This window comes from Larimichthys crocea, chromosome XIII (assembly GCF_000972845.2).
Source record: "Larimichthys crocea isolate SSNF chromosome XIII, L_crocea_2.0, whole genome shotgun sequence".
Classification (NCBI taxonomy): domain Eukaryota; kingdom Metazoa; phylum Chordata; class Actinopteri; family Sciaenidae; genus Larimichthys; species Larimichthys crocea.
In genome coordinates, this window is record NC_040023.1 from 39,164,971 (window position 1) to 39,183,512 (window position 18,542).

An 18,542-nucleotide genomic window follows, 5' to 3' on the forward strand; every position below is an offset into this window, starting at 1 on the left:
CACAGGTGGACATCATTGGATCGTGCACGTTCATCTGGAGCTCCACAAAGAGGACAAATGATAAATACAAAGACAATAAAAGTCTGAAGTCTTGAAACGTGTTGTCACGCAATTACGGTTCACCTTGAGGAGTGAGCTGACTCTGTGAAGAGACGTCTCACTTTTTTAAGTCTTTGTCTCCATCTAGTGTTGGGTCAATGCAACTCCTGCAGCAACACATACAGAAGTCTGGGCTTAATCTGGGATTATAAATATGAGAAACTTCAGTCTCATAATATAGATTTGTTTTTTATGTCAGCCTTCAAATCAGAATGCAAAAAATAGATCTTAAAGTACAACATTTAAGAGACAGGATACATTCAGACAAACACTGTTGGAATTTTGATAACAAGATAACCTTTTATTGTAAAAATACAAGTTATTTTGTCTGTTTCTTATTTTTCATCTCAGCTTCTGTGTGCTGCAGACACAGAGGACTGATGCATGAGTAGTCATGGTGTGGTGAACAGCGGTTATCTGTGTGTGACAGATATTGAACCTGAACAAACATGTCAAATAATAATGCAAAAGAACTTGAATCATGATGATTTACTACGATATGTATCACATGAGTATGTAGATGTCTGTGTGTGTGTGTGTGTGTGTGTGTGTGTGTGGGACAGAAATGTGTGCAAGATATTTAGAATAACATCTGAGGCTCAAGTAGGGGAAACAAAACCTGAAAAATCTTCAGTGCAAAATAAGTAACATTTTAAATATCATATATCCCAGGCGCAAAGCAGCATCAGAACATTAACACTGAAACATAAGATATGCATATACAGACATTCACTGTAGTGTGTGTGTGTGTGTGTGTGTGTGTGTGTGAGTGTGAGTGTGCAAAAGATTGTCTGTGTTGTGTTATGCATTGGGCTGTGGTAGGTCACAGCTGGCTCAGCATCTGCCGAAGGGGTGTGAGTGATCGTGTCATCTCATGTAATGTGTGATGGCTCGTAATGTGTAAAGAAGGGCTGCCTGTAGCCGGGCTTCCATCACTATCAGGTTTGCATGAACCTGCAAAAATGAAAAATGGAAAAAATAAAAAATAAATAAGCACGTCATTACTTTCAGATTACGATGTTGCTACTGCTGTCTGTAATGCTTCCTTCTCTCATGACATTTAAAAAAAAAAAGGAAGGAAAACGTGACGTGGCACTGAAATGTCAAAAGGATTCATGCTTTGTTGAGAGAGTGCAAAAGAGCGACTGTGTGTTAAAATGTCAAATGATTAATTTATTGTGGCTGAAGAGGCCGGCTCAGGTGGCGTTTGAACTCGTTCGTACCTTTTCAGAGTGTCTGAAGTGTCTCCAGAAGGCGTGGTAGATGCGTGCTGTGGTCTGCTCGGGGTGACAGGCCATGGTTTTAACAAACACCTTCAGAGAGCGCTCCAACAGCACGTTCACACCGCCGTAGTCGTAATCGTCGTAGCTGCAGAGGCGCAACGATAACACAGTTTGTGACGCGTGCTCATTTCAAACTTAGATGATGATTTCTAACTTGTGAGAAACATGAGAGACTGACCGTATCCCGTACAGACAGTGGATGTAGTTCCACAGAGCTTTTCTCAGAGTGTGAGTGTCGACGCCTTCGTGCATGGCCATCCTGTTGTAGGTCAAGTTGCTCACCACCTGCAAAAACACAACTTCATCTCATTAAATTATGCTCAATCTGTTCTCTACTCATAAATTAATGTATACAGCATTCTGCAGACACAACAAGAGGCCGACGAATAATTTCATCATCAGGTTTTTTCCCCCTGAATGTCATCATTTTGACCTCCTACTGCTGATCTCTTTCTTGGGCGTAGACAGCTACGCAACAATTCTTCACAAGTTTTTTTTTGCTTGTCACCCCTTAAAACAAAGCAATGTCTACTTGAGACTCCTTGTTACAGTTTATGAAGGTGTGAGCAGTTAAGACTCTCAGACTTTGAGGCCTCAAGAGATAAAACTGCCCAGCATTTGACTTTATCCACCAACTAAAAACACAAAGATTATAGTAGGCTGAGAAATAAACATCATTTTAAATAGCATTATTTTTATTTCCCAGCCTTAGCTTGTAAACTACTGTTCAAAATACACTTATAGTCATTAATCACGTATTTTCCTGACATTAAGCAGTTTCCAGGTAAGTGTATCTCTCACTTAAACTCCCTGGAACTTTATCTACACATCAGTCTCCCAGACAGTTTTTAATCAGTTTATTGGTGGTTATTATTAGTGTACTTCTACTAGGTTACAGGTGAGGCTACCTGGAATTTTTCATCTAGGAGCTGGCCCATGTCTGGCAGTAGTCTGTTGACCAGAGAGAAGCCGTGGTCCTCCCATGAATAGTCCTGCACACACGTCAACAAATTCAGGTCTGTGAAACTTCAAACATTTAACAGGCTGCACACCGTAAACAGTATGAAGACGTAACTTGGGAATGTGTGTCTAAAAATATAAATCGACGTGAACACACAGATATGCTCCAAACTACCTGGGCTCTCATTGTGGGTGGTGACTGCTCTCCTCTGGGGGCAAAGTCCTCGTATCTGAACTCTGGATCTTCCACCAGGCGCAGAACCAAGTCAGGCGGTGCTCCGCGCACCACCGCTGAAAAACAACAAAGAGGAAGCAGCGAGTGAATAAATGTCGACCGAGTGAGTGATGAGTGATTGCTAGAACACACAGGCATGGCTCGTACCTGTCGGTATGCTCTCGCTTCTTTCCCTCTCAAAACGAGTAACCATCTCCTCCTGTGTGCACTCCTCCTCCTCCTGCTGCTGCTGCAGCTCCACCATCCTCTTCATCAACACCTCCACCTCCATTGCTCCGTCAACCAACTGAAGGAGTGGCAAAACAGAAAAGCCTTGAGGAGCTTACTTAGTGCTATACTTAGTATAATACTGAATCAACAATGTGAATTGTGCCAGTCGTTGCTGTTACTAAACCGGTATGGCAAGTAAAGCGAAACCTGAATAAACTTATTTCTTAATTGCCTTTTTGTCATCGTCCTGTTGACAATATTTACAAGTCTTTACCTGTCAGACCTGTGGAGAAAAACAACCTTGAGACTCACCTCTTGCCTGCAATCCTCAGAAGCGGGGCTATGAGGGCTGTGAGGGCTACGAGGAAGGTGACCAGGTGATGGAGGTTGAAAGGTATAACCACCGATGTGGTCGGGTTCGGGGTTTAATCCGCAGCCCCACACAAAAGAGCAGAGTGAGTGAGCCTGTGCCATCAGGACCACAGCATGGATGAGTTCAGCCAGTGACCAGCGAGGCTCTGCTCCGGGACAAACCAGCTCCTGCAGGGAGTAAAGTCTCATTTTTAGGAGGCTTGTTGGAAGACAATGTTAGCTGGTTGGGAGCTGCCACATTTGAAATCTACAGGCATTCATGTTCCCCTCAGGATGGACTGTGATCCTTTTCCCATCAGCCTCAGCTGTACTTTATGTTCAGTGCTAATGAGCAACTGTAGTGGGCAAACACACGAAACTATGATAATAAGCATTAAATACCAAGATTGTCACAGCGGCCAAATTAACATACTGACATTAGCATTTAGCTGTGCACCACTTCTTTATTTTCGATAGTGACAGCTGGAAAGTGACAGGGAAGTGGGTAGAGAGAGAAGGAAGACGACGTGCAGCAAAGATCTACAGACTGCAAACCCTAACCGGCACCCATACTGCACCACTGTTCCTACATACAGTCCCATTAAGCCCATAGCATAGCTGTGGCTGTGGACTGAACAACCAATGAATACGGAGACAGGCTGAACTTCACAATGTTAAGTTTTTTAAACTTTGCTTCCACAAGAGGAAAACTTTCTTTGCCCGACAGCAGTCCGGTTCTGCAGTACAGTACAGCTCACACTGGTTACAATGGCTCACCATTAACTGTGCACTTCTGTTCGCCATTTTATTTCCATGTCTGCATTTTGAGTTTCTACCCTCATGCCATGAGACTCGTAAATGAGGACACTGCCTGTGACTGCACCTTAGGAATACTTTTTTCACTTCCTTATATCACTCCTATTTTTGTCATGATTATTATCATTACTACTTATTGACTGTAAGAGCTTAGAAAACATTTCAGTATGATTATATGTGACGTTTAAGCTCAGCTGGGTAAATTTATCCAACATGCGGAGCTGTCAAAAAGTACCAAAACATTTCAGAAAGGCAAAACTACACCTGATGATTCAATAGTCCAAAATATTATTTATACTGCATGCTAAAGATTAAACTATTGAGGGAGTACAGAGTGAGTTAATGAGGAAGCAATTTCAGATAAAGCCCAAGTCAGAAATCCAGTGTATTAAATGATTATCATTATTATTATAATAAGATGACAGACTGTGAACCAAACAGAGCAGGAGAGTCAGAGACTGAGTGAGTGAGTGGGTGTTGTGTCTGACCTCGATGTGCTGCTGTGTGATGAGCCAGGGTCTGTGTGCCAGCAGCTTGTTGAGTGTTTGCAAGCTGCGGAGTTTGGTGGGAGCGTGCTCGAGGCCGCTAAGCCAGCTCTCCTCCCCTCCTGCCTCCAGGAAGCCGGCGCTGTGCTGCTGCACCAGGTACGAGCAGTGGTGTCGAGCTGCAGCCTGCGAAAGCATCAGGAAACAAACGTGGCACAGTGTCCATTCAAAACAAAAGAGTGCAGCGACTACATAATGCATAAAAACCGGCTGTGCTCAAAAGGGCTCGGAGGTTAAAGCAATGCAACTAAACTTCTCCTCCAGGAGATAATTCTGAGTCTAATGAATGGCATTTCTGAACTGAAAGGGCAGCTAATGTGATTTTTTAATATATATATATATATATATATATATATATATATATATATATATATATATATATATATGAGCGATGAGAGTCATTAAATGTTTATGAGGACCACGGTCTTTGGCAGACCCGTTAGTGGCTCGCTATGATACAGTAGCTGGATAACCCTCAAGAAGAGAATGACCTGCCAAATCTGTTTTGCATCTGTCCTCTTTCTCCTTCTTCCAAGTTATTTTTTCAGTATTTTGACATCTTATTTCCTGACTCATTAAACAATAATCTTTAACCACTCCAAACGTTGAATGGGATCCCTGCAGATTTTGTTTTCATGTGCTGTGACACAATTCTGACACAGAGACTCATGATGCCACATCTAAATCATAAAGTAAACTGCCCATACTGTGTAACGTGTAGCTGTAACAATCGATGTTTGCTTGTCAAGTGTCACAGCTGCATCTATTAAAACCAACAAGAAGTTTGATAGGAAGGTCATCACTGTGTAACTGGCAGAGCTAAATCAGACTAAACTCCATTAATTTTATGAGCTGCAGCTGTGTCCATCCAGCTATGTCATTGAGAAATGCTCTGTTGGAAATAAAATTTAAAAAAGCAGAAGTGGAGTTATGTCACTTCACTCAGGACCTCTTCGGCCAATGAGCCAGTCTGAATGGGTTATTTATTGTTCACTACAGCTGAACTGATGGGGACTGTAAAAGCTATAAAAGCTGTAAAAAGAAATATTTTACTGTAATACTGCTTTTGTCCGACTACCAGGGGAGGCAGAAATAACGTATCACCTCACAGACAAAAGTATCTATGTGCGTATGGAAAAAAAAAGAAATCATAAAACACCTCCTCAGGTTTTTATGACTCAGTCATAACATGAGAAAATAATAGCTGGAGGTCGGACATGACTAGGCTAGATGTTTCATGTTTATTAGTCATGAAACATCTAGCCTAACTTTAACAGTATAGACTCACTGTACGTGTAGATTTTCACACACCAGCTGCAGGCTTTAGAGCCGTCATTAGGGATGAAAGTATTTCAACCCATCAGCCACTGAATATTTAGCAGTTATATTTACACAGCTCTAAATTTATAGCATTTAAATATTTGTTGTATATTTGTATTTTCTAATATTTTTATCTTTGTTCTGGTCTTTAAAATTAAAATGTAAAATGTCTTTACTTGCAATTTCAAAAGCTCAGTTTGGACTTTTTTCCCCCCCATTGTTGACAAAATAAGATCCTAAACTTCGAGTTTCATAATTTCAAAAATATAGATTCGGGTTGCTCAGATTTAAAAAAATGCAATTCTGAAAAATTCATATAAAAAACTGCAATGTCCAGACATCGAGGACAGGACAGGCAACCAATCGAGCAGCGCTTTGTGGGATCACATGACTGACACACCAGATGTTGCATATGACACATGAATTAGAGGAAGTTAATGTTTATTAGAGTGCTGAGTAATGTGAAATGTTAATTCTAAAGAAGTAACAGTATGAGTCTGTTATCGACAAATCACACAAGGCTTTAGATCATCTTCAGAACTGATGACCCTGGCCTCCCGTGTCCACACACCTCTGGATGTGCATGAATCACGGTCATAATCACGTAGCTATTATAGTTCAACTCAAAAGTGTTGGTTTGTGTATGAACTGTGGGGACATGACCCTAACAATATTTGACCAAACTGTTTTGCATCGCCTGAGAGAGGCAGAGCAGAGAGAGCCTAAAAATACATTTGTGATGCTAGTTGTATTTGTGTGGTTTTCTTACCGTAACGGCAATGTAATGTCTCCAGTGACGAGGCAAGGGGCCGTCCAGTTCCAATAAAGCATGCTGGGTTCTCAGGAAGCAGCTGAGGTAAGCAGGGTGCAGCGCCATCACCATAGTGACGTGGTCCACTCGACCCAACGAAAGAAAAGATTCGATAAGGATGTCCTGGTCTGGCCCTTCTTTCAACATCTGAAGGGGAGAGAGACAAAATACATGTTGAAAACTGAATTAATTCGCTGACGACAACATATTTCACTTTGACAGTAATAGTCTTACAGTCTGAAATAACACTCCCACTTTCTCCAGTGCGGAACTCGACTTGAAACGTGAGTCACGTATGAAATCAGCATTTTCAGACCTCAGCTTTAGCAACACAAGTCTAGTGTTGCCTCTCTTGATGACATGAAGCAACAAGCACCGGTATTGCAGAAGAAAAGTTAGCACTGACATTTCTAGCAACCTTCCCTAGTGCACTGATTTAACGGTTTATCGTGATACCAACGTGCTCGATAAAATCTTTTAGACATTTAGACTAGCCGTGTGCCACACTGACATCAGCTCGTTAACCTCATCTCTAATTGGAGCAGTTTAATAATTAAACATTATAAAGCAATAAATAAAATGCTGGTGATCAACACGATACATACATACACTGCCCCGTGCCTCATGATATATAATCGAAAAAAAGATCACAGTATTTAACATGTATTTCCAATAATGGGAATGAAATGTAGAAGTTAATATATTTAATAACTCAACCCCCTTAATATCAGTGAATATATATACTTTTAAAAACAAGTCATACACACCTGTTTTGCATGGATAAAGGCACTTGGACCTGTTGCCAGAGCCCGAGGGACTTCAACTCCTTGTTCCTAGCAGAAAAAAAAAGAAGACAAGAAGACATGATTAATTTATTTCTGATTATGTTCAGAAAACAGTGAAAAGTGCTCGTCACAATCTCCCCAAAGCCCAGGAGGATAATTTCATCAAATCGCCTGATCACAGGAGACAAAAGAAAAGCAGGAACTTCACACATCTGAGAGGCTGGGACGAGGTGGGAGGAATGTTTGGCATTTTAGCATAACAAATGAAAAACAAAACAATAAAAAGGTTGTTTATTATTCTTTTAAACAACAAGATGATTAAATTGACTGACTGTTTAAGCTTTACATGAAAATGTGCAAAATGTTGCTTGGAGCCAATGAATCAACTGCATGTTTTCTCTTAAAAACACATAAAATAAAGATTATTTGAAGATTAAGAGGAAATCTGCAGGCAGCTTTAACACCCTTAAACTTGAACTAGACATACTCAGACTGTAGAAGCTGTACTTGTAACCGGAGAGACCCGTTTCATGACATGCAGTCCATAAAACCTATAAGCAAAGCGGGCCTTGAACTCACCATGATCGGCAGCAGACCCACCACAAGTCGACGCTTGTTATTTCCAGCAGAGAAAACAGACTGAATGTGCGCCACTCTCGCTCTCACTTTTTATCTAGAAGCTACAGTGGGCTGTGACAGGACCCGTGTGTGTGTGTGTGTGTGTGTGTGTGTGTGTGTGTGTGTGTACTTTGTTTTTTCAGGGCACCGGGAGGGGGCGTGTCCTGCCTGCTTGTTTGTGCACACCGCAGCGGAGTTGCATCACCTCCTGCAGTCCAACGTCTGATGAAATATGTAGAAATCTGATAGAAAACGCCACTTTGTCTCGATAACCGTGGCTCATTAGCTGCACCATCAGTCAATTATCCGCCCAATATCTTCGGGTTACATAATAAGAAGTTAAATGGTCCTCCGCACTATTAAAAGTGTGATTTTGGGGTATCTACTGTGCAAACATTACCTGAGCGGTTCGCAGCAGCTTGGTTGCTCTCCCTCGTACATCCTCCAACGGGCACGACCGGGACAGCCGCAGCAGATGCAGGAGTGTGTCTTTACCCAGCCGGGCAGAGCCCCGTCGGTCCAGTCCCAAAGTCGACACAACCCCCTGGCTCAGCTCCTCCAGAGCCGCCGCTCGCTCGTCCTCGTCCCTGCTGCACAGCCGCGATAAGCTTTTAACAGTCGGGCCAACGTCGGACTCTGACTCAGACCGGTGGCGACGTGAGCGACCAGAACCGGACACTTTCCCTCCGTTAGCCTGGCAGGTGACGCCTGCCGCGGGGTTACTGGCCATCTCCTGTGTCGGTCCTGACGCACCTGGGGTTGAATCACCTAATGCTAGCTACGGTTAGCTGGAGCGCTAACCTAACCGTTGACCGTTTGTCCTCCTAACCGCCCGATCCGTTAAGTGTCCGTTGCCTCGTCTCCCGGTCACTGCGCAATCATTTGTCCCGCAAATCATTAACACCGCGGGGCCGCCTTCAGAGCCTCCTCCTGCCGCTGCCCGGCTACCAGCTTGCCGGTTAGCTCGCCGAGGTTAGCCTAGCAGCTGTTAGCAGATGCTGCAAACTGTTTCGGTGGCGTATTTTCAGGACGACTCGGCGACGAAACAGCCGCGGGCCGGTGGCTTGTGTTCGGACCGGACCGCCAGAGCAGAGCGCAGGCTGACTGGAGGTTAAACTCGTGTTTCATGAGGCACCGAGGAGAAGTTCCACACTTTACTCTGAGGTCTCCTCCAGCTGGTCAGAGCTACGTCACCGTGACGTGTTCTCTCGCTAATAAACAGTCTGCACAAATAATGTGTTATTTACAATGATTTACTATGTGTACGCATCAAACTACCTTTAACTTTTATTAAAAACATTACAAATAGAGTGCTGATTTCTGTTTACATCTTTTTATTTTAGCTCCCACTGTTTATATATTTGTATTTTGCTTGTTTGTAAACTGTTATGGGGGCTCAGAATGTATTGAACACTTAAAGAAAATAGGAAAAATAATAATGAAATATAGAAACATGTCATATTTATATTACTTTCTGATAATGCAAGTTCACATGACTGCCCATTAATCAATTATAAAATCAATACTAGAGGCAAATATCATCATACTTACCTCTGCCTAAGGCCGAATGACTTCAACTTTGCTCTGGCCTCAATTTTATAGCAAATTCATGCATTTATGATGTTGTAAAATTCAAACACTTTATGTAGAATTACACTAAAGCTGTAGGTCTGAAGCACAGTTTAAATTAAACGTCAAAGACCATTTTGCTGTGGGCACCTGTCAAGTCCTTGTGGTCCTCGGAGCCCCACATTTTAGAGCCAAAGAGTAACAGTCTGTGCACTTTTTATATATTATATTAACTACAACTGTGTAAAAGTAATAAGTCAGTAAGAATTTCTCTGTTGTGTATTTGTGTCTGTAATATTAATCTGGCATACAATTGTTTCACAGCTTATAATATGTACTTCCTGGTTCACCTTTATTTAGGAAAATAAAAAAAAACATCACTGGTGCACCCTGCTTATCAGACATATATCTTATATTAATTTACCTGTGTATATATACAGTATATATACCATATATAATATTAGATACCCTTGTGTGGGGGTAAGAGAAGAAAGATGAAGACATGAGAGGAGAGAGAGAGGGGAAGATGACAGTGACAGATATAATCAGACAGGTGAGGGTGATGTGCTGCTCCATTTGACATGACAAGGTGGACTCTATGGGGTTTGTGGCAGCAACAAAGAAAAACCGTTCAGTATACCGTTTCCCTATGAGGGAAGACTTTTATTAACAAACACACAGGCTGGCTATGGAGGATGACCGTCGGAGCGCACGTACATACACACACAAAGGCGTGGTCCCCATGGCAACCGGCGCTTCGTGTCCCAGGAGACCCAAGGGTGGAAGAGGTAAGACCAAGAGAGGAGGGGAGGGCAGGGGTGGTTTGGGAGAGCTCAGAATACAAGCAGAGGTAAGGGTTCTCACACACACGGGTTCCTCTTCAGTATTTTACAGGAAGTAAAAGTTGTTTGTGTGTGTGTGTGTGTGTGTGTGTGTGTGTGTGTGTGTGTGCAGAATAAGGAGGAGTGGGGTGTGTGCCCTCAGACGATTTTGTTCTCCAGCAAGGCGATCCTCTTCGACATACTCTCTAGTAAGATTCTGTCAAGGACAGCAACGATGAAGATAAACAAGACAGAAAAATGTGATAACGACATTAAACCCTCCCTCCCAACATCATATTCTCAGACTGCCTCACATGAAGTAAAGGATATATTTTTTTGTTAGTGCCTGTAGGGCATCTTCTACTTTCTTTTGGAACTTTACGAGGGAGTCGCATTCGCAGGGGTCCTCCTCTGTGAGGACAGAAAGCACAAGTTAAGATTTGAGCATCAGCATATTTGAGTATGCAAATATTTAGTCTGTACTGAATCATCATGTGTGACCTTGACAGATGTTAATTTGCAGCTTCTTGGCGATCTGGGTCATAGTCTTGAAGTCTGCGGTGTAGAAGTAGTGCTCTCCGGTTGGCTCAGAGGCAATCTCTTTCAGCTCATCCTCCACTGCGTTGCCCACTCCGACAGCATACATCTTGTAACCTGTGACACACACATACAGGTTTACCTCATCTTACTGGTTAAAAATAGGTTTTATTTAGCATCAAGAAGTGATTCATCCTCTCACCGTGCTCCTTTGCCTTCTTGGCGGCGTCTCCAATGTAGTCCTGGCTGCGTCCGTCTGTAAAGACGATGCCCACCTTGGCGACTCCGGGCCGGGCACCCTGACCAGGGCTGAAGCTGTTGTCTGTCAGATAGCGGAGAGCCTGACCTGTCATGGTTCCCCTCTCCATGTAGGCCATCTTCTTCACAGCATCCTTCAGGTCTTTCTTGTTGTTGTAGCGGCCCAGGGGGAACTCCTGCAGGATGGAGATGGAAACATGTTGATAAACAAGAGAAGGAAGGAAGTACTGAGCGACCCTGAATGCCTAATGCTGACCCGTACCTGTCTGACTGAGCTGGAGTACTGCACCAGTCCAACGTGAGCCTTGGCATCAGAAACATCCAGTTTGTCTACGATCTGGTTGATCCACTTCTTGACCAGCTCAAAGTTCTCAGGACGGACGCTCTTGGAGCCATCGATCAGGAACACCACATCTGTCGCTGAGTTGCTGCAAGCTGGTGATGTCGGACACACAACAGAGCATGTTACTCTGGGAGCACAGCGACCGCACTTGGACAAATACCTTCATTCATACACACACACACACACACACACACACACACACACACACACACACACATATACACACACACACATTCACTCACCACTGCAGCTGCGACCATCGTCCATGAGGGTAAAGCCATCTTTGCAGGCACACTTGTATGATCCGGGGCTGCTGATGCATACCTGCTCGCAGTCATGATCCCCAGTGGCGCACAGGTCCGACACTGTGTGTGTGTGTGCATGCAGAACACACACGTACACACAGTTGAATATATGTTGAGGTACATACACACACAGAGGAGGGGGTGGGTGGTTGGTTGGGGTTAGGAGGAGAGAATGAAACTATGTCAGTTTAATCTAGGATGGATATATTTTTTTAACGATCCACTGTGATCACCTGCAGTTGACCTGAACAGTTTATTTTTAGTTTTTTTTTTTTAAGATGACGCATGAATCCAGTGGATCTTTAAAACAAAAACAGGTGGAAAAGATTGGAGAGGCCTCGAAATGAACAAGATCAGTTTCTAAATGTGAGGCACAGGCTCGTCCAATAACAATCCAACACTGCGATCATGCAGCTCTGCCCTTGGATGAAAATATCTACAGCGAAGATTGGCTGCTGCAAACTGACAGCAGTCAAAACTGCTGCAGACTGGGAGCGCCAAAGGGCATCACTAATTAGAAGTTTAATGATTGCCACTAATGGATCGGTAATTACAGGGAAATCAGTCTCGCCTCTAGGTTATGTGAGAGTTGACTGAAGAACAGGAGCAAATTTCGTTCCAAAAGGTTGTTCCTGCCCTCATGCCCTCGCACCCTGGGAATATTTCATGAGTTTATACATCTGAATAAATGTACTGTAGTCTGGTTGAGGGAGGGAGAGGACAAAGGGGAGGAGACAATATATTGGAACGAAAAGTTGACAGTCCTGACACCTTACCCTCAGTATAGGGGGGCAGCAGACAGCTCTCTCCACAGGCATGAAGGTGGTGGATGAACACTAAGTATTTTCTACCATCTCTGTCTATTTTCTGCTTCTGCCCCCTCATCTTTCCTTCTTCTCCCCACACTTCCTCTTCCCTTTACCTCCTCCCAATCTTACCGCAGAAGGCCTCCTGGAACTTCTTGGTGAGCTTCTCGATGACGCTGTAGCTCTCCACGTAGTCTACATGGTCATCCAGAGGATCACTGGCCATCTGCTTCAGGGTGCTCATGTCCACACGTCCCACGCCGATGGCAAAAATCTCAATGCCTGCATCACGAGCACGCTGAGCCACATCCTTCACACTGTCCTGGGGACGCCCGTCTGTTACGATAATGGCAACCTGAGGACAGAGAGGAGCAAAATTAGATAAAAATTCAGGACCATAATTATTTAAAATGGTGAATTTCATGTTTAAATGTGTGTCTGACCTTGCTGATGTCAGGAGATTTGACACGAGCGCCCTCAGCCTCGCTGAAGGCCACGTTCAGGGAAAACTGGATAGCCAGACCAGTCATAGTTCCAGTGGACAGTGGCTCGATCTTTGTCACGGCCTTAATCAATCCAGCCTTGGTTTTGTGTGTCTTCAGAGACACCTACAATTAAATGATAACAAGGTCAGTGTTAGTTTGTCAAATAAATAAAAAACTTTGCTGAGTGCTTCTGAAGGCTGGCTGAGGCCCATACCTCATTCTTGACACGGCTGGCGTAGTTGACAACTCCCACACGGGTGGCATTGGGTCCAACATCCAACCCCTCGATGACCTTAGCCAGGAAGACCTTGACCTGCTCAAACTCTGATGGGCGAACGCTGCGACTGCTGTCGATGATGAACACGATGTCTGTAGGGCGAGTTTTGCACAAACCTGCCGCTACACATGAGGGAAAACAAAGAAGATGATTATGTTTTCATACCCTAATAGTATAGGTACATCCATAAAATTATCCGGAAATGTAGACGAATAAAGAAGACTTGATGAAGAAGGGAGAAACGGGGTTGGGGGGGTGGAGGGGACATGGGAAGAACGGAGGTATTGAGAGGAGGCTGGTGAGAAAGTGGGAGGAAACAGAAAAACAGGATGCAGGGAGGCAACAGAGGTGGAGAAAGGTGAGGGTGGAGGGAGAGATGGAGAAATGCAAGGAGAAAAACAAGGATGAAGGAAAGAGAAAGATCAAATGAGAAGCCACCTTTAATATTTAATAATAATTACATTTATTTCTCCAATTAATATAAAAAATATAAATAAAATATCATTAGACTGACACCTGAAGACTGTGAGGTGGTTTAAAGTTAAGAACAATCATAAAAAAGTGAACACTAAGTTTTTGTTAAAATAATTAGTATATTAATGCAAACATTTGTTTGATGGGCTTTAATTTTGAGCGTTACGTTTTGCATATGAAGACAGAAAACTGTTTTTCACTGCACCTTTATCATTTTTATTATTAGCAGTCACAACCAGACTGGTAATATTAAAAATGATAAAGGTGGAGTGTTCACAGCAGGGAGGATGTGTTGGGTTTTCACTGACATCTGCGGCCTTGTTAAATTAACCGTCGCTAAAACTTCTAACGTCTAAACTTTTCATATCACCGATCTCCCTTCTCACCCTTCACCTCTCTCCCTCCTTCCAGTTTTTCCTCCTACCGACTTCTCCATCACTCACTCACTCACTCACCCACACACACACACACACACACGCACACACACACACACACACACACACACAGTGTGTCCATCGTACCACACTCACTCCTGAAGCAGTCATCCAAACTGTGCCATCATTCAACCACCAGCAACACCACAAAAAACCACTTCTGTCTTTAATACTGGCTGACTAATACTAATCACTCTTTTTAATTAAATAATCACAATATTGAAATTATTACTGGACTTTTTTCATTCGTCTTCTTCGGTTCTGTATGAGTTTATACCACATGTACCCAGTTCACACACATCATACCACCATGATTGTTTAAGACAAGAATTCAGACCAGAAGGATAACCCGAATTAAAATTACTAGCAAGACAAAAAGGGTTTTAGGGGAATATCCCTCCAAAATTGACTTCTGTATACAGTCCTTTTTTTTTTTTACATTTTGTCTAATCAGAGGTTTACAGTTCCAAGTAGTGTAAAAACAGCGTTAGATGTCAGGTATCACATCATCCAAGTCCTCCACAGGAGTTAGGATCAGCTTTAAGGGTTAAAGGTCATCTTTCTTACCCATGGCAGCAGCCGTGCGGAGGTCCACGGTGGTGGTGGTGGCTTGAGCCCCTATGAGGCCGAGCAGCAGCAGGAACAGCATCGGGGTAGGCGTCATGGTGACAGCGACCGGAGAGGGGTGACGAGTATACGTGGGAGTCTAAGCACGTCCGCAGACGGTCCTAGAGTGAGAAGCCAGAAAGGAGAGAGAGCAGGGCGAAGCGAGTTCCAGGCAGGGTGGACAGCCACAAAGTGAGACTGAGTGACTCTGAGCGGCAGGTTATCAATGCAACACAGTCAGCCCACAGACAGCCCCCCTCTATTGCTTCAGAGTGTGTGTGTGTGTGTGTAAATGTGTGTGTGTGTCTGTGGGAAAGAGAGGGAAATACCTGCTCAGGGAGGACCTAAAATGGTGGGCAGGGAAAGACAAACACACCTTGATATGGCTAGGATGGACAGGTATGTGTATGTGTGTGTGTGAGGGGGAAGTAAAAATTTGTGGTGTGTGTGCGCTCCAGTACCTGAGTGTGTACAGTACGTGCGTGTGTCTGGGGGTACAGGAGCGGCTGGGGTTTGGCGTAGTACGTGCGCCGACTCAGCCGCCCCAGGTTGGATTTGGCCAAAGCTCAAATAAACACCAACATGAATTCCTCTTTTCTCCCCGTGTTCCCTCGTATAGCAAACACACATTTATGGTGCGGAAGTGAAGGAGAGCCGCCGTACACAGCCTACAGTGTTCCCGCTGCTCTGCAAGACGGGATGTGTGTGTGCATTTTTGCATAAGCATGCATTTCTGTATAACCTGAGGTATACATGACGATTCCTGGTTCAGCTCAGTTCAGTTTGCTGCTCCTGACTTATACGTAACATTTTGGTGTTTTTCGGTCACTTCTTTGGTTATTTTCTCACCTGCATCTTTTTTTCCCCTCACCCTATATTGCATTTCTGTGGATTCTTAAAGCCTCATATTTGACTTTAATATATTTTTAGATCAGATTTACCACATAACAGACACTCAAACATGCAAATAGAAGGCAAAGATTCCCTGATTGAACCAGAAACCAGAAAAAAATAAACCGATTTCCTCCTTTTAACCCTGACTCCTCTTCCCGCCTTTTTCTCCATTACTCTCCTCTCCACTGTCAGGGTAGGGAGCGGGCCCCAGTGAAGTAAACACAGAAGGAAAACACACTTTCATCAATGCACTAACATACACATCTTTAATCTCTCCATAGAGTCCACATACAGACCCACAGAGACCCCTCTTTTCCCTCCGACATCCCACTCCACCCGACCCAACCCTGCATTCCTCTACACCTCCCCTTCCTCCACCTCCACATACACACACACACTTCCATCCACACACTCGCCCTGAACAAGCCGCAATTGAGGGGGTAGTCTGGGAGGGGAAGAGCAGTTGGGGCTCATGCTGTACAGTAACTAGCCAGACATATTTCCTACTGAACTGAACAAGCTGTAAAATCAACAGTGTGTGTGTTATGGTGGTGATTGGTTGGAGATGAAAGATTTCGAGATGTTATTCCTGGACAGCGCATCATCTCTGGGAATAGGCTATTTGGCTTATGAACGAAGACATAACAGACTTGCACGTACACATATTCGTGCAAACACACAGACATATACAGTAGATTCACAAACACACACACACACATATACAGGTTATGTAACCGTCTGCTTGGCAGGCAGGACAAACACAAACATAAGCAGGTAGCTGGATGAGCCTTACCTACATCCATCAGATCTGAGAAGTATTTCGCATGAAACTCAGTCATTTTTTATCCTGCGTACACACTAACAGAGCACTGTGGAGACGTAGGAGTTAAGAAAAATGCCTGAAATGTGTCTGAACGGATAAAAAATGATCTGCTCCGTGTATTCAACATGCTATCATAATAACAGAAGGCTCCAATATAACCTCAGCTATTTACTTTGTAGCTTACAGCTTTAACGTAGGGCTGCAACTGAATTTGTTGTCATTATTTTTCAAACGATCATTTACTCAAGTGTCAGAAACAAACAAAAAAGAGTCCAACAAGACATCTTTAAATGTCTTGATTTGTTTGACCAACAGTCCAAAACCCAAATATATATTTATTTTATGATAATTAAACAGAGAAAAGCATCACAGCCTCACGTTTGAAAAGCTTGTATAAGTGACTGTTGAAACAATTGATTATTAGAAAATTAATACATATTAATTTCCTTCAAAGGGCCAGCATGTATGATGATGAGTGATGATGAATCTCGCAACCAACGGAATACCGCTTGCCTCAAGCTCCTCTCCAAGCATGTAGAAAAAACTTCAGTTGACAGCAAACTCACAACAACAAAAAAATGTGAAATGGACCGTCTACAGCCTGTGTGTGATTTGTCTGTTCTGGGCTACTGTAGAAACATGCTGGGTCATGGCGGACTCTGTGAAAGTGGACCCGCTGTGTCTGTAAGATATAAATGTCTCATTTTCAGACGCACAATTCTCTTATTTTCAGATGATTAAACATACACATAAACATAGCTATGCATATTTTTTTTTGCCATATTCTGCCAATAAATCCTAAAATAATTTTCATAAAATTTAGTGGTTCCAGTTCTAAAAAGTTAATTTCTTCATTGATTTTCTTCTTCTTCTCTGTCATAATACATTGGATGACTTTAGAGTACTGGTTGGAGAAAGAAATCAATTTGAAGACAAATATTGACATTTTATAGCTCAAACTATTTATCAATGTATGAAGAAAATGATTGCCATAGCTGTATTAATCAATAATGTAAAATACCGTTCATTGCAGCCCTCGATTCATCAATTATCAAAACCTATTGATTACTATCATCATTTTCTGCACTAATCCAATCGCTTCACTCAGCAGCCACTCACTTGATTATAGTAACATATTTACAATAACACCACATGCTGTTATTTTTTTGAGTTTATTTTTCCCCCTTCTCCTCATCTATTTCCTTCCCAGCAGCAAAATAGAAATCTAATATAAAGACATGGCATATTTGCTTTTTTACGGAAAAAGGAACTGTTCCTGTAAGTCCAGGTTCACTGCCAAGAGCCAAGTCACCTCAGGGAGCTTAATTTGGAGAATACTCATCACAATAGTACAGCCAGACCCTTAGAGTAAATGGAAACAAGTCTAAAACAAACAGATTCCTCCATGTCAGCCACACTGCATACCATTGGGCATTTTTATACAAGGCCACAATCAAATAATAACACCTCCAGAGAATGTTTGTTTACTATCAACATGGTTAGGAGAGATATTTTATCTCTGTCAAATCTGGACCTTCGACTGTTTGTCTTCATTTTTATACATTTGAATAGGTAAGCCTATTAATTTTATCAAATAAGCTGTTGTTTTTTCTAAGCCACTCTGCCTCAAGTTCCCTGTTTTTTTGCAAACCCAATACAAGTTTGTTTGCTGTATCTTTTCTAAACAAACCAAAAATCAACAGCCTAATGGCATCTGAACTGAAGACCCAAAGGACTGGAGGATCTCCAAACCATGTCTCAGCTTTGTTCCACAACAAACATTATCACTTTCAATCAGTTACACCAATAAACATAATCCACTAATATCAATAAACTCCATTACTTGACTGGATACAAGCGGTGCACGGTTCACTTTT

At 42.9% G+C, this 18,542-nt stretch overlaps 2 protein-coding genes across 4 annotated transcripts; both read right to left on the reverse strand.

Annotated features, from left to right (window-relative positions):
- Positions 1–450: 450 nt before the first annotated feature.
- Positions 451–9,246, reverse strand: sesn2 (sestrin 2). Of its 2 annotated transcripts, none has more exons than XM_010734795.3 (11): positions 8,434–9,246; positions 7,398–7,463; positions 6,589–6,777; positions 4,443–4,625; positions 3,100–3,327; positions 2,725–2,863; positions 2,518–2,633; positions 2,291–2,374; positions 1,561–1,667; positions 1,323–1,467; positions 451–1,053 (listed from the first exon to the last, which is right to left on the reverse strand). In XM_010734795.3, the coding sequence occupies exons 1-11, from the start codon at positions 8,761–8,763 to the stop codon at positions 967–969; spliced, it is 1,674 nt and encodes a 557-aa protein (XP_010733097.2). In that variant the 5' UTR covers positions 8,764–9,246; the 3' UTR covers positions 451–966. The 2 variants fall into 2 exon arrangements, with proteins under 2 accessions (XP_010733097.2, XP_010733099.2); XM_010734797.3 differs by lacking the exon at positions 8,434–9,246 and adding an exon at positions 7,995–8,150.
- Positions 9,247–9,439: 193 nt separating this feature from the next.
- Positions 9,440–16,788, reverse strand: matn1 (matrilin 1). 2 transcript variants are annotated; one of them, XM_019264222.2, is made up of 11 exons: positions 16,636–16,788; positions 14,910–15,070; positions 13,372–13,556; positions 13,116–13,280; positions 12,805–13,027; positions 11,804–11,926; positions 11,481–11,653; positions 11,163–11,394; positions 10,925–11,077; positions 10,754–10,834; positions 9,440–10,632 (listed from the first exon to the last, which is right to left on the reverse strand). In XM_019264222.2, the coding sequence occupies exons 2-11, from the start codon at positions 15,004–15,006 to the stop codon at positions 10,583–10,585; spliced, it is 1,482 nt and encodes a 493-aa protein (XP_019119767.1). In that variant the 5' UTR covers positions 15,007–15,070; positions 16,636–16,788; the 3' UTR covers positions 9,440–10,582. The 2 variants fall into 2 exon arrangements, with proteins under 2 accessions (XP_019119767.1, XP_019119768.1); XM_019264223.2 differs by lacking the exons at positions 11,804–11,926; positions 16,636–16,788 and having other exon boundaries at positions 14,910–16,541.
- Positions 16,789–18,542: the final 1,754 nt, after the last annotated feature.